The following is a 13,145-nucleotide window of genomic DNA, read 5'->3' as shown; positions in this document are numbered from 1 at the left end:
GACAGTACAGCAAGCTAATTAATCTAATCACCAAAGTACAGGGCAGCAACAAGGTCTGGGTCAGCATTCAGAGAGGGTTTGCAAATTGCAAATCAGTGTTTCTTTATTTTTTTCTCCCCAGTGTATTTTCTTGTTCTATATATTAATAAATAGGTGAATAATTTAAAATAAATGCAATTAAATATTTTCTATTAACATTTACAAATAAAAATAATAATAATAATAATAATAATTGGTAATCATAGATTATGAGGACATTTTTATGACTGACTGTCTAATACAATCTTTGTGACTCTTCAGAAGGGCAGCACCTCAATTATTAGCATTTAACATGGGGGATATTCATAGTGGATAGTGGATTGAGGTGGTTAAAATGTGATTAGAGGTATCTTAGTTCAGTTCTTAATTCTTTCTGTCCGGGGGGCTTGTTCATCCCAGTTAATTTATGTGTGGGAGTGGTGTCTGTTTGAATAACCTCACAGTAGTTTTCCAACCTGTATCTGTCTGTCTGTATCAGGCAGTAGTTTTCTGTTCTGCCTGTTGTCCTTTGCTGCCTGTCTCTCCGTCGTCTCTATGTGTTTGACTTTGTCTGATTTGTCCATCTGCATGGTCTGTCTGCCTAACTGGCTTCATGTGTGTCAGTTTGTGTGTCCTTGTCTTAGCTGCAGTGAAAGACGGGATGACATTTAAAACAGCAGGATAGGCTGCTGCAAGCTCTGTGCAGCTAAATGTCAATTTAGCCTACTGGTTAAGGACCCTCCCTCCATTCCTCGCTCTCTTTCATTTATGTTTTTGTTGTAACCCCCCCTTCAAACCACCTTTAACTTCCTGCACCATTCTCCTTTGTATACCAAAATATTCTAATATGACCCAGGAACAGATCAACTGTACATTGTTAAAAACCTTTGCAATTATACAAGGAGATTTTATTCTGCATAAAAGCAACACTGCTTGACCCGCTAATTAACCTATGTGCATTTGTGTGTATTTAGGATCATCCACGAGGACGGTTTCTCTGGCGATGACGTAAAGCAGTACAAGCCTGTTGTTTACAGCAACACCATCCAGTCTCTGGCTGCCATAGTACGTGCCATGGACACACTGGGTCTGGAGTATGGAGACAAAGAACGAAAGGTCAGCACTCGTCGTTTTTGCACACACTTCCTAAGCACATCCAGCCAACACGTAAAGGACATGCCATCAATAACTTTACAGTCCCGCTGAAATGTAGCCCAAGAAACAAGGCTGTCACAGATGGAAATGTCTCAAGATTGTTTATATTCTCAAGTTCACAAGTGTGAACTGTAAAAGCCTAAATGGAGATGTCAACCAGCAAGAAACAGTGAGCTCCAAATGCTCAACCGTCAGTCCTGAAAGCAGCAAGTAGTCTGTGGATGAATACCCAAGAACTGATGGAGTTCAGGGAGAGGGCAATGTGTGCTGTACACAGTTACTGTCTTTCAACTAGAGCACCAGGAGCCCAGCTCTTATATCATACCCGATAAAATATCTGTTAGCAAGACAGCAATCTCTACTATCTTTAGGTCATTTCTCTGACCTCCTGAAAAAAAATGTCTCTCTATGGATATCTATACAGAATATCACATTATTTTGACAGTCCTTGTACTTCAAGTATATTTGTTATTGACAATGCAAGAAAATAGTTTAGTCATCATGCAGATTAGTTTGTTCCTGTGTGCAGTGAATGTATAAGTAGTAAATACACACATTAACCATGAAATGTACTGTGGGTGGAAGGTGTTTATAGCTTCATGAAACTGGTGTTACAGTACTTTGTTGTGGAACAGGGGAATGATGGAGAGAGATCCCTAAAACAAGATGATTTCCCACCCCCACACATAAGGAAATGTACAAAGTGTTATGTTATGCAAGTCAGAGATAAATGTTACGTAACGCTACATATTGGAATCGATTCAGCCTCAAGTGCAGAACGATAGAAATGTAGGGGAGTCAGCATACCATAGGTTCACAACTAGTAGATGATACAAGGACAAAGACAGATGTATGTCAAGCCTGTTTCACATATGAAGTCTGGACAATGTTGATAGAATTCAGCCTTGGACATTCTACGGACTGGCCTTTAAGACATGTACAGTGCCTTGCAAAAGTATTCATACTCCTAGAAAAATTACACATTTAATTGTAAAGTGAAAGGAAAATTATAAAAAAGTATTCAAGATTTTTTACAAATGCATATTTCAAAAGTGTGGCATGCATTTGTATTCAGCCCTCCTGAGTCAATACTTTGTAGAACCACCTTTTGCTACAATTACAGCTGTAAGCCTTTTGGGGTATGTCTCCGCCATCTTTGCACATCTAGAGCGTGAAATGTTTTTCGTTGGATGGAGAGGGTCTGTGAACAGCAATTTTCAAGTCTTGCCAAAGATTATCAATTGATTTAGGTCTGGACTTTGACTGGGCCATTCTAAAACATGAGTATGCTTTAATCTAAAACCATTCCATTGTAGCTCTGGCTGTATGTTTACGGTCTTATAACTTCCTCCCCAGTCTCAAGTCTTTTGCAAACTAACAGATTTTCTTCTAAGATTGCCCTGTATTTGGCTCCATCCATCTTCACATTAACTCTGACCAGCTTCACTGTCCCTGCTGAAGACAAAGCATCCCCACAACATGATGATGATGCCACCACCATATTTCACAGTGGGGATGGTGTGTTCAGGGTGATGTGCAGTGTTACGCTTCAGCCACACATGATGTTTTGCATTTAGGCCCAAAATATTAAATTTTAGTCTCATCCGACTAGAGCACCTTCTTTCACGTTTGCTGTGTCTCCCACTTGGTTTGTTGCAAACTGCAAACATAACTTCTTATGGTTTTCTTTCAACAATGGCTTTCTCCTTGCTACTCTTGCATAAACTCCAGATTTGTGGCGTGCATTACTAATACTTGTCCTGTGGACAGATGCTCCCATCTGGGCTGTAGATCTCTGCAGTTCCTCCAGAGACTGTGGAGGCTGCTTCTCCAGATAATGCTCTCCTTGACTGGCCTGTCAGTTTAGGTAGACGGACATGTCTTGGTAGGTTTGCAGTTGTGCCATGCACTATTAAATTTTGGATGATAGATTTTACAGTGCTCCGTGACATGTTCAAAGTTTGGGATATTTTTTTTTATAACCTAATTTTGCTTTAAACTTATAAATTGTACATTTATCATTTTCTTATCACTTCACAAGTCTGTACCGCTTTGTGTAGTCTATCACATAAAATCTGAATAAAATAAATTTACGTTTGTGGTTGTAATGTGACAAAAGCTTAAGGGGTATGAATACTTTTGCAAGGCAGTGTAACTCACAGTGGGAGGTTGCCAAAGTGAAAAGGATTGTGATTCCCTGAAAGGCTCACTCCCTTTTAATCTTCCCGACAATTCAGGACAGACTTGTGCAGTGTGTTACATGCACAAGTTCGTGCACATAATATGTACATTGCACTAGGGGGCTCGAAGGATTTAATCCGGATAACGTCGGCAACTATTCATGCAGACATTTTCATTCACATGTACACCCCCTCCTAAAAAAGTCAGGATGTCCGAATTCCAGTGCACGTCGAAAAGGGGCCTCATTTACTCACAGCACAGTTTTGACCAGTTAAACGTGTATATTGAGCAGTGTTCTACTGGGTCTGTTTTAGCACAGCACATTTTGTGCTTTCAGCTGGGGGTGGATGAGCAAAGGTGAAATCCTAGCTCATTTGTGTTTCTTCATTTTCTTCATCCTTTTTAATAACTGCTTGCCATCATTTTCCAGGCAGAAACTACAATCCACAACAGAAGCAGCAAAAACATATTGATTGTTTGCAGATACTTTATTGAGTGTTTTGTAAGAATCTACAATCTGACAATGTAGTCTTTCGAAACTCTAAAAAAATACAGTCTCTACAATAGCCAAGAGAGATACATTATAAGAGCCAAGAGATAAATTATGTTTTAAAAATTATTAAAATGATTTTCAGCCTTTCTATTTTAAAGTTATCATTTATACTTCTCCTTTTTGCTAGGCTTTGACACCATAATGTGAACTCTTTGTAACCCAGGGTCTTTTATTTATCAAACAGTCTACACAAACATTCGTTCGGGGACTAATGGGAATTACTGCAAACTAACCCTGCCATGCTTGTGCCAAAATTCCTTTATGCCAATCTAGCTCAGACCTGGTTTTAAGTCCTTTAAATCCTACAGCACACAAGTTGACTATATGATATGCTAATTGAGGATTATGAGTCTGTCCACAGAAGAACATCAGTTCAAGCTTGATACAGGGCAATTGAGTGAGGTTAATTAGAGATGAAAAGTAGAAGATGATACCCATATACCATATGTGACCTTTACAACCAATATGTGCAGTACATTACAGTACAGATTCATGTCCGTATATTAACTTGTAAATGCAATAGGGCGGGTTATGGGTGCCAAAGCATGCAGGTTTGGGTATTTTTTGAATTTTATTAATTCTGATTTGCATGTAAACTCTGGTTCTTATTGCGCAGCTGATGTCAGATTCCATGTTTTGATACCAAAATGGTTAAAAAAAAAATTAGAATAGAAAAGGATCTAATGTTTAAGTAACCACAGTATATTTTATTACTGTTCCTGTTTCTCATTCTGGTGCAAATTTGTTTATTACAGCCACCTAATTAGGTATCACCCGCATCCATTCTGCAAGTGGCAGTAGCGGGCATATCTGCACCTGAACAGGAAGTGCACTACATTGAGACACACTTGAACAGGCTATGCAAAGATTAGATTAAATATTTCTAAACGTGTTTTTAAACATCTTAAAGTTAAACTTTCTTCTTTTTTTGCCAAATGTCTGTTTGTCTGTTTACTGTGGTCATGTCGAAGGTTGTGACATCAGCTGCACATGTTAAATTTCCTTCAATGCAGTATAATTTCTGTTGTTGACTTTATTTGCTCACTCTGCTAGCAATCAAAGGGTTGTCTTGGGTGACAAGTATTCTTCAATATTAGTGGAAATACCCAGTTTACTGTCTTTCTTTATCAAACACATGCAAGTGTCATTGGCCTTAACCTTATCCAAAGGCAAGTGTATTTTTGATCACAATTGAGCTATTGCTACTGAAAATAGATGGTTGAAATAACAATACACCTATTGATTACAATAAGGTGTGTGTGTGTGTGTGTGTGTGTGTGTGTGTGTGTCTTGATATGTTATTTTTACCCAGAGGTGAAAAGAAGGGCTTAAGGGCTGGATTTTAACTCTCATTTAGGAGTCATTTAAGAAGCAAGACACTGTGGTGTGTGCATGTGTTGAGGGGAGGTTAATCAAGGAATCACGTGCCTTCAGAAAACTCTCTTCCTTTATGTTTACGTAGATAGACTGATACAGTATTGTTCAAAAATAATAAGCATTATAATGTGACTAACCAGAATAATCCAGGTTTTTAGTATATTTTCATTGCTATGTGGCAAACAAGTTACCAGTAGGTGCAGTAGATTCTCAGAAAACAAACAAGACCCAGCATTCATGATATGCACGCTCTTAAAGCTGTGCAATTGGGCAATTAGTTAAAAGGGGTGTGTTCAAAAAATAGCAGTGTCTGCCATTGACTGTACAAACTCAAAACTATTTTGTAAAAACATTTTTGTTTCTAGGATTTAGCAATCCTGTGAATCACTAAACTAATATTTAGTTGTATGACCACAGTTTTTTAAAACTGCTTCACATCTGTGTGGCATGGAGTCAACCAATTTGTGGCACCTCTCAGCTGTTATTCCACTCCATGATTCTTTAACAACATTCCACAATTCATTTACATTTCTTGGTTTGGCTTCAGAAACAGCATTTTTGATATCAGCCCACAAGTTCTGGATTGGATTAAGGTCCGGGGATTGGGCTGGCCAATCCATAACATTCATTTTGTTGGTTTGGAACCAAGACTTCGCTTGTTTACTAGCGTGTTTGGGGTCATTGTCTTGTTGAAACAACCGTTTTAAGGGGCATGTCCTCTTCAGCATAAGGCAACATGACCTCTTCAAGTATTTTGACATATGCAAACTGATCCATGATCCCTGGTATGCAATAAATAGGCCCAACACCATAGTAGGAGAAACATGCCCATATCATGATTCTTGCACCACCATGCTTCACTGTCCTCACTGTGTACTGTGGCTTGAATTCAGAGTTTGGGGGTCATCTCACAAACTGTCTGTGGCCCTTGGAGCCAAAATGTGTTTGGCAAATTGTAACCTCTTCTGCACATGCCTTTTTTTTAACAGAAGGACTTTGCAGGGGATTCTTGAAAATAGATTAGCTTCACACAGACGTCTTCTAACTGTCACAGTAATTACAGGTAAGTCCAGACTGTCTTTGATCATCCTGGAGCCGATCATTGGCTGAGCCTTTGTCATTTTGGTTATTCTTCGATCCATTTTGATGGTTGTCTTCCGTTTTCTTCCCCGTCTCTCTGGTTTTGCTCTCCATTTTAAGGCATTGGAGATCATTTTAGCTGAACGGCCTATAATTTTTTGCACCTCTTTATAGGTTTTCCCCTCTCCAATCAACTTTTTCATCAAAGTACGCTGTTCTTCTGAACAATGTCTTGAACGACCCCTTTTCCTCAGGCTTTCAAATGCATGTTCAACAAGTGCTGGCTTCGTCCTTAAATAGGGGCCACCTGATTCACACCTGTTTTTTCACAAAATCTATGACCTCAGTGATTGAATGACATGCTGCTACTTTTTTTAACATTACTAATTGCCCAAATGCACAGCCTTAAGAGCGTGCATATCATGAATGGTAGGTCTTGTTTGTTTTCTGAGAATCTATTGCACCTACTGGTAAGGCTTGTTCCGAAAAGTTGGATGTGTGAAAAGTCTAATTTTTACAAAAACAGACTCAGATTTTAAATGGGAATTGATTTTATTGATGCCACGGCCATAAATGATTGAGCTTAAGGGTCCAATGCTTTGTCTATACCTTACTGATGTCTGATCAACTACTTGTCTGGGGACAAAAGGCCCGGCTATGAAGATTTTTATCCCCAACACTTGAATACTTTTCTACACAATGACTCCTTGTTGTTTCCAGTATCATAGATGATGAATTTTAGGTCATTGCACATGGGTTTTTGGACTATGCAACCGATTGCATGATTGCATTGATTAAAAGGGTTTTAAAAAACTTAGGGGCAAGTAATTCCAATGGATTGGACAATTTAGAACAGATTCTGGCTCTGCATTCCTACTGATTACTTATCTGTCATTTGCTCAGTTATTTAACCAGTAGTTTTCTTGATGAGGTAAAATAATTACAAAAACAAATTATTCTGTAGTTTCATATTCTGATATTTTTTTGGTTACAGAAATAAAGACTATAGTGACTTGAAAATCAACACCAAACTAAAGAATATCAGAAGGTGATCAGTTAAAAATCAAAGAAGGTGTTCAGGAACAACATATGGTTGCCAAGAAGTGTAAAAGGAAGGAAGGAGAGGAGATTACTTGAGAGAAAGGAGAGAATGTGACAGAGGACAAGAAACAGAGGGACCAGACTGAGCTGTGTTTAAAATACACTCTCCATCTGACTTCCCTTCAAAATAACCAAGGGACTTAAAAATGTCTCACACACCAATAAAAATGAGGAGTTTCAATATATGAATAGGTGTTCAGAGTAGGACACAAAACACAGGCTTGTTTTCTGTACTTATCTCTCTCCCTGAACCTTGTGTTCTTTTCTAAGAGTACAGTACTATAGTCGCATTGCTCTACCTGCCCTACCTTTTTTTTTGTTGTTGGTTTGTTTGTTTGTTTTTTTAACTTTTCTACACACTCTTCCCATCTTCTGATAACACCCCCCCCCATCACCGCTAATTTGTTTCCCTGGCCTTGGTTAGTTGCTGAGGCAACCCATTTGCCTTGCTTGAAACACATTCCCCAAGCCAATGTCCAAGGGCGATCTGACACACCTACTCACACATTGATAGCAGTTTTGAAATAGAAGTGCAGTGTTTCCCACAGAATTTGTTTATACTTGCGGTGGTGGCTGCCCCACCAGCAGCCTACTGACTTTGGTAAACCTGTCCAACAGCTACTTGCTTCAAATAGGCTACTGAATTAACCCTACAATATATATTTTACTTTAACTGTTTCATATGTGCTAATTAAACTATATGATTATTTTTGAAGCTGTAGTTTTTAAAGTTTTTGATTTGGGGTATGTTCTACAAGCAGGAGTTTTTTTTTCTGTTATTACATCAGTATCATTGAATCTATATGTTAAGTACAGAAACTTCACAATCAGAGTTGCTACAGAATAATGCTTCTTAATTCAAATAGACAATCTTTGACACAGGCAGTGGAAGTTGTGTTGAAGCCTGTTTGTTAAACAAGTTTTATTTACTCTGTCATCAGTTTAAATTAATTTAAATTAAGCTTACAGAAAAGCAGCAAATAGGGATTTTACAGGTGTGGTAGAGTGATGGGATATAATCCTATAATATGTATGCTGTATGTTGTATATGTGGGAAACACTGGACATGCATATATTCAATGCTATAGTTTCCAGTTTTCAGAAAAAAAGAACATTCAAAGAAGCTGCTATCAATGAATTTGCACTTCCATCTTACATGCCACCTCACGCTTATGGTGGTGCAAATAGTGACTTGTACATGCATGACAAATACGAATATTAAATGTTGAATGTTGGATTTCAAATCAGTCTTTGCTGTAGTAACAACAAAAGCATGTTGTAACAAGTTATTTTTTGGGGGGATAATTAATTGTTATTATTCATAGCATTTTATTTGTGAGTTTTTACACTGTTTATTTTTGGTAAAAGTAATATTACAGTGACGTGTTGCCATAATAATAGAATGCATCGCAAGTACTGTGGTAGGTCCAAACACTGTGAGAATGCACAAAGTCTAGATTCTGTGCTTGACCCTGCACATGGATGGAGCTCGCAGGTCTGTACAAATTGTCAGGAGAATTTAGGTAAGCAAATATGCAAATATGCATGTTATGGATATTGCCATCAGGTGACTGTTTTTTTTTTTTTTGGGACTTGGCTTCAATATGCATACTTTTTCTATCATATTGTGCCTCTCTACCCTTTGATCCCTCACTGAAATCATGAGTTTCTGCCATTGCACAGCAATAACATCAGTTGGAGACAGTTTTCATCCAACTCAAGAAACGCAAAATCAGCTTAGTTACCTTGCTGCAGCTGATCAAATCTTCTAGCCGCAGTTGTAATTTCAGATGAAAGAGTAGAAATGAGAAGCCTGCATTTATCGGGCCCCATTATTCCTGTAAACTGCATATGTATGTCAACTCTACGGCAATTCAGTTTTAAGGTTTTGTACTGATCTCTGAATAGCATCGCTGTGTGTGAGTGAGCCTAAAGCAATAGCTTGTGATTTTTGTTTTTCTATTTGATTGTGTGCTTGTGTGTGTGTTGTTGTATTTCTGATGCATTACCCACACAATTCTTTTGTGAAGATTCACCAACCTTGCATTATGTATGCGCTTACATGTTCAACCTTATTTGTTTATATTAGTCAGTCAGAGTCAGCTACACACACACACACACACACAGACACACACACACACACACACACACACAGACACACACACACACAGAGCACAAGCAGGAGATCTATTACAGGTCAAAACATAAATTAACACTTTTTTCTAGCTAACCTCAGTTAGAGTGATTCCCATTATTTTGTCATCACATTTTATTACCCTCGCCTTTAAATATCAGGTAAGACAGAAAGATAGAAGACAACTCATTTGCAGCATAACTTCCCAAAGTATTATAGTTGGACTGATTCTTACCTCTTATTTCTTTCATCTTGCCTTTACAGTGTTTACTGTGGATCTAATACACATTTGTAGAATAAATATAAGGGAGATAGTGGGATAAGATGAAGGGATAGACAGCAATAGACAGAGCGAAGAAGCTGGCAGACATGCTACAGGCTGTTGTTGTGGAAACCAGGTAGTTACCCTCATGGGTTTTGTGTGTGTGTGCGCGCATGTGTCTGTATGAGTTTGAGTTTCAGGTTGTGTGTATATGAACAACGCCCCACTAATGATAATGTTCCCTCTGCTCATTAAAGAATAAACCACCTGCAAATGGGCACAGTTAAGTGTAAAGTGAATGTAAGTATGACTGGACTGCTGTTTCACTTTCATACAAACCCTAACAAACCACTTTAATTTGTATGAAAAGTTTTAAAGTTGCACTAGACAAATCTGTGAATGATCTGAATTTCAAACAAAAAGGTCATTGAGCGGTGTAGGTGTAAACCAAAGAACAATGCTGTAACGAATAGAGCTTGTGGTTTCTTACGGTAACCAAACCCTATGAAAAGATGAAAACCATTTTAAGTATAACCTGTGTTAGTGGCTCACTGATGCCACTAAAAAAATGTGGGAAAATTATGATATTTCACATAGTAGTTTTATTTAAGTCAGTTCTGAAAATGGTTGCCAACAAATGCAGTATTTACTCCTGGTTGGCTCATGTTAAAAATTTACAATCTTCATCTTGGATCAAGTTGGCAACTACGGTCTAGGGAGCTAAAATGAAGCCAAAACTTCTAGGTTGCCTTCCAGAAGTAAGAAAACTCATTCAGAATCCTTTGAGATTAATTACATAGCTAATTACCTAGAAAAAATGTCATGTGACTTGGTGTGTTTATGATGTTAAAAAAATAATTTTAAAGGATGAGCATTGGTTAGTTTTAGAGATGTGTATGAATCTGTTACACAGGTATCCGCTCTGCCACTTTTTATTACATGGCAGTTTTTTTCTTAAAAACTAAACCAATAATGAACGCTTTTGAAATCACTCCAGTTTTAACTTATAATAATAGTTTGTGCTGTTGTTGCCAATTAGACTTAGAATGTTAAAAAAAGCTTGAACAAGGCACTTTGATTTTTCATGAAGAATGATGAAAGAAATGCAAAATGGGGGTTTCCATTGAGTTTCTGATGTGGCTTGTTTGCTAATGAAGCTGGTGTGTCATTCATAATACCAAATGATGAGAAAAAGTTATTTTCTGCAACAAACATGGCTATTGGCTAATAAGGCTGCTGTTTACAGCAAAAGTAAAAACTTAATTTGTAACTGCATACCTCTAAAAATAAACCCAGAACTCATTGCTCCTCCTAATTTGCTGCTCTGTTGTGGGCTGACCCAAAAATGTGTTTGACCCAATTTTTTTGTACAGTTAAGTTTGTGAATCACTTGCTAATAAAAAAGAGATACCTAGTTTCACTCACACGGTCATGGACATTAAACCGTTTATAGTAGCAGAATTTATAATTATTAAGAGCAGGCAGGTCATTTGTGTGAATTAACTATAAATCATTATGCTTCTAGTGCATGTGGTGCCACCACTAATTTGTCATCATAAGAGAGCATGACTGTGCACACCAAACTTTATGTGTGTCCACAGCATCCACTGTGTGAGACAGATTATAGATTCCAGCCAGGTTGAGAAGGTCATTGTATGGACAGAGCCTACACTCCACACACTCACATTCAGATGTTTGAAGTTGTCTGTGTCTGTGTGTGTTTGGTGTGTGTGTGTGTGTGTGTGTGTGTGTGTCTGCCACTCTCCTGCAGTGCTGAGTTCCCTTTGAATTTCCTCTTTAACTTCTCTCTTTGTTTATTTTCAGTATCCTCCCCTTTTCTCTTACCTCATCACATCCTCTCTGGTAAGAGAGCTTTGTGAAACACACAACTCACATGTATGTTATCTTGACTCTTTAATATTATTTTTGCGCAGTTTTTCTGTCGCCATCTCCTTCTTGATAGTTTGTTGTAGTTTGGCGGACCGTTGGTCGCAGCTAGAGTCGGTGACATCACACGCACTCTAACTTCTCAACTTTTTTCTAATTGTTTCTTTTCTTCAGCCAACTTTCATCTTTTCATAAACAAATTGTACATTAAAACAAGTATTTTTGTGTTTTTTCAGAAAAGGAACTCTCATAGTGACAGGGCTAATGGTTCTTTCTGTAAGTGGCCAGAAGTGGAGAAAGTGTCTTCTGAAACTCCCAATAGAGCGCATTAAATGGAAGTCAAGAAATTCTCCTGAAAACACAAACGAAATCACCACCATGCCTTCATTTTATTGAGTACCTTCAAATAAAGTATATTACCATGTTCAGCGAAGCCTTCTGACACTCATGTTTTTTCAGTAGGACTAATACTTTTTTGCATTTTGCTCATTTTACGAGGCAAAGTCTGAGCAGTTTACAGCCTGTCATCAGCAAATGTCAGCGACTCAGCAGACTAGCAGCAGTCGTTGTCATGGTAACAAACAGAAGAATCGCGTCATGTGATCAGCCTCAGAGCTGTGTCCCTTTACCTGACAGTTTTTCTCCCTGTAGATACACACACACACACACACACACACACACACACACACACACACACACACACACACACACACACACACACACACACACCAGACTTATAGAAGACTTACACAATAGTAGCCTTTTTATACTTTTCTGAATTTTGTTGCATTTAAATGGTAAAATGAGTAGTAGGTAAAATGAGGGTATGCACTTTTAAAATATCTTTATTAAAGTGTTTGTTTGTTTTTTTATTAGAACATTTAAATTGTAGAATGAGTTTATAATTAAATCTAGCTACAGTAGAAACATGCATCACTGACCTACGGAAAACGCACACAAAATAAAAGTGTTTTTTAAAATAAAAGTATTAGTTTTTTCAATGTTTAGTATTTAAATGGTTTGTACCTTTTATGATATCAACTTCCCTTTAAATGCCTTCTTCTTCTTTAATTTTATCTTACTTATTAACTTCCTTTGTTTTTCTTTCAGCTTTTAATGTCAACTTTCTCCTTATTAATTTCTTTTTTCTACTTCTTTTCATTTTTGTTAATTCGACTTTTCCTGTAACTGTTTTCTTTGTTTTCTTTCTCTCCTTGTTTTTGTCATCTTGTTTCTTTCTCCTTTTTTCCATATTTATCTCTCATTGTCTTGTGCATCTGTTTGACGGTTTCCTATTTCCCTCCACGTTTGCAACTTTGAATGTGCAAACTCTCGTTCAACTCTCGGCAGGTTCTGAGCGATTGCCATTTCTACTGTAGCTTAACAGCTCTCCCACG

The 13,145-nt window shown here is 37.7% G+C and overlaps 1 protein-coding gene across 2 annotated transcripts in view; it reads left to right on the top strand.

Annotated features, from left to right (window-relative positions):
- The window catches only part of gnao1a (guanine nucleotide binding protein (G protein), alpha activating activity polypeptide O, a), a 98,035-nt gene that overhangs the window by 22,955 nt on the left and 61,935 nt on the right, over positions 1 to 13,145 (top strand). For both annotated transcript variants that reach the window (XM_067500112.1, XM_067500113.1), the window contains exon 3: positions 993 to 1,134. In XM_067500112.1, the coding sequence (XP_067356213.1) occupies positions 993 to 1,134 (142 nt within the window). The remainder of the gene's footprint in view (positions 1 to 992; positions 1,135 to 13,145) is intronic.

This window comes from Channa argus, chromosome 4, assembly GCF_033026475.1.
Source record: "Channa argus isolate prfri chromosome 4, Channa argus male v1.0, whole genome shotgun sequence".
Classification (NCBI taxonomy): domain Eukaryota; kingdom Metazoa; phylum Chordata; class Actinopteri; order Anabantiformes; family Channidae; genus Channa; species Channa argus.
Note: the sequence above shows the minus strand (reverse complement) of the source record. Positions and strands in the feature narration are given on the sequence as shown.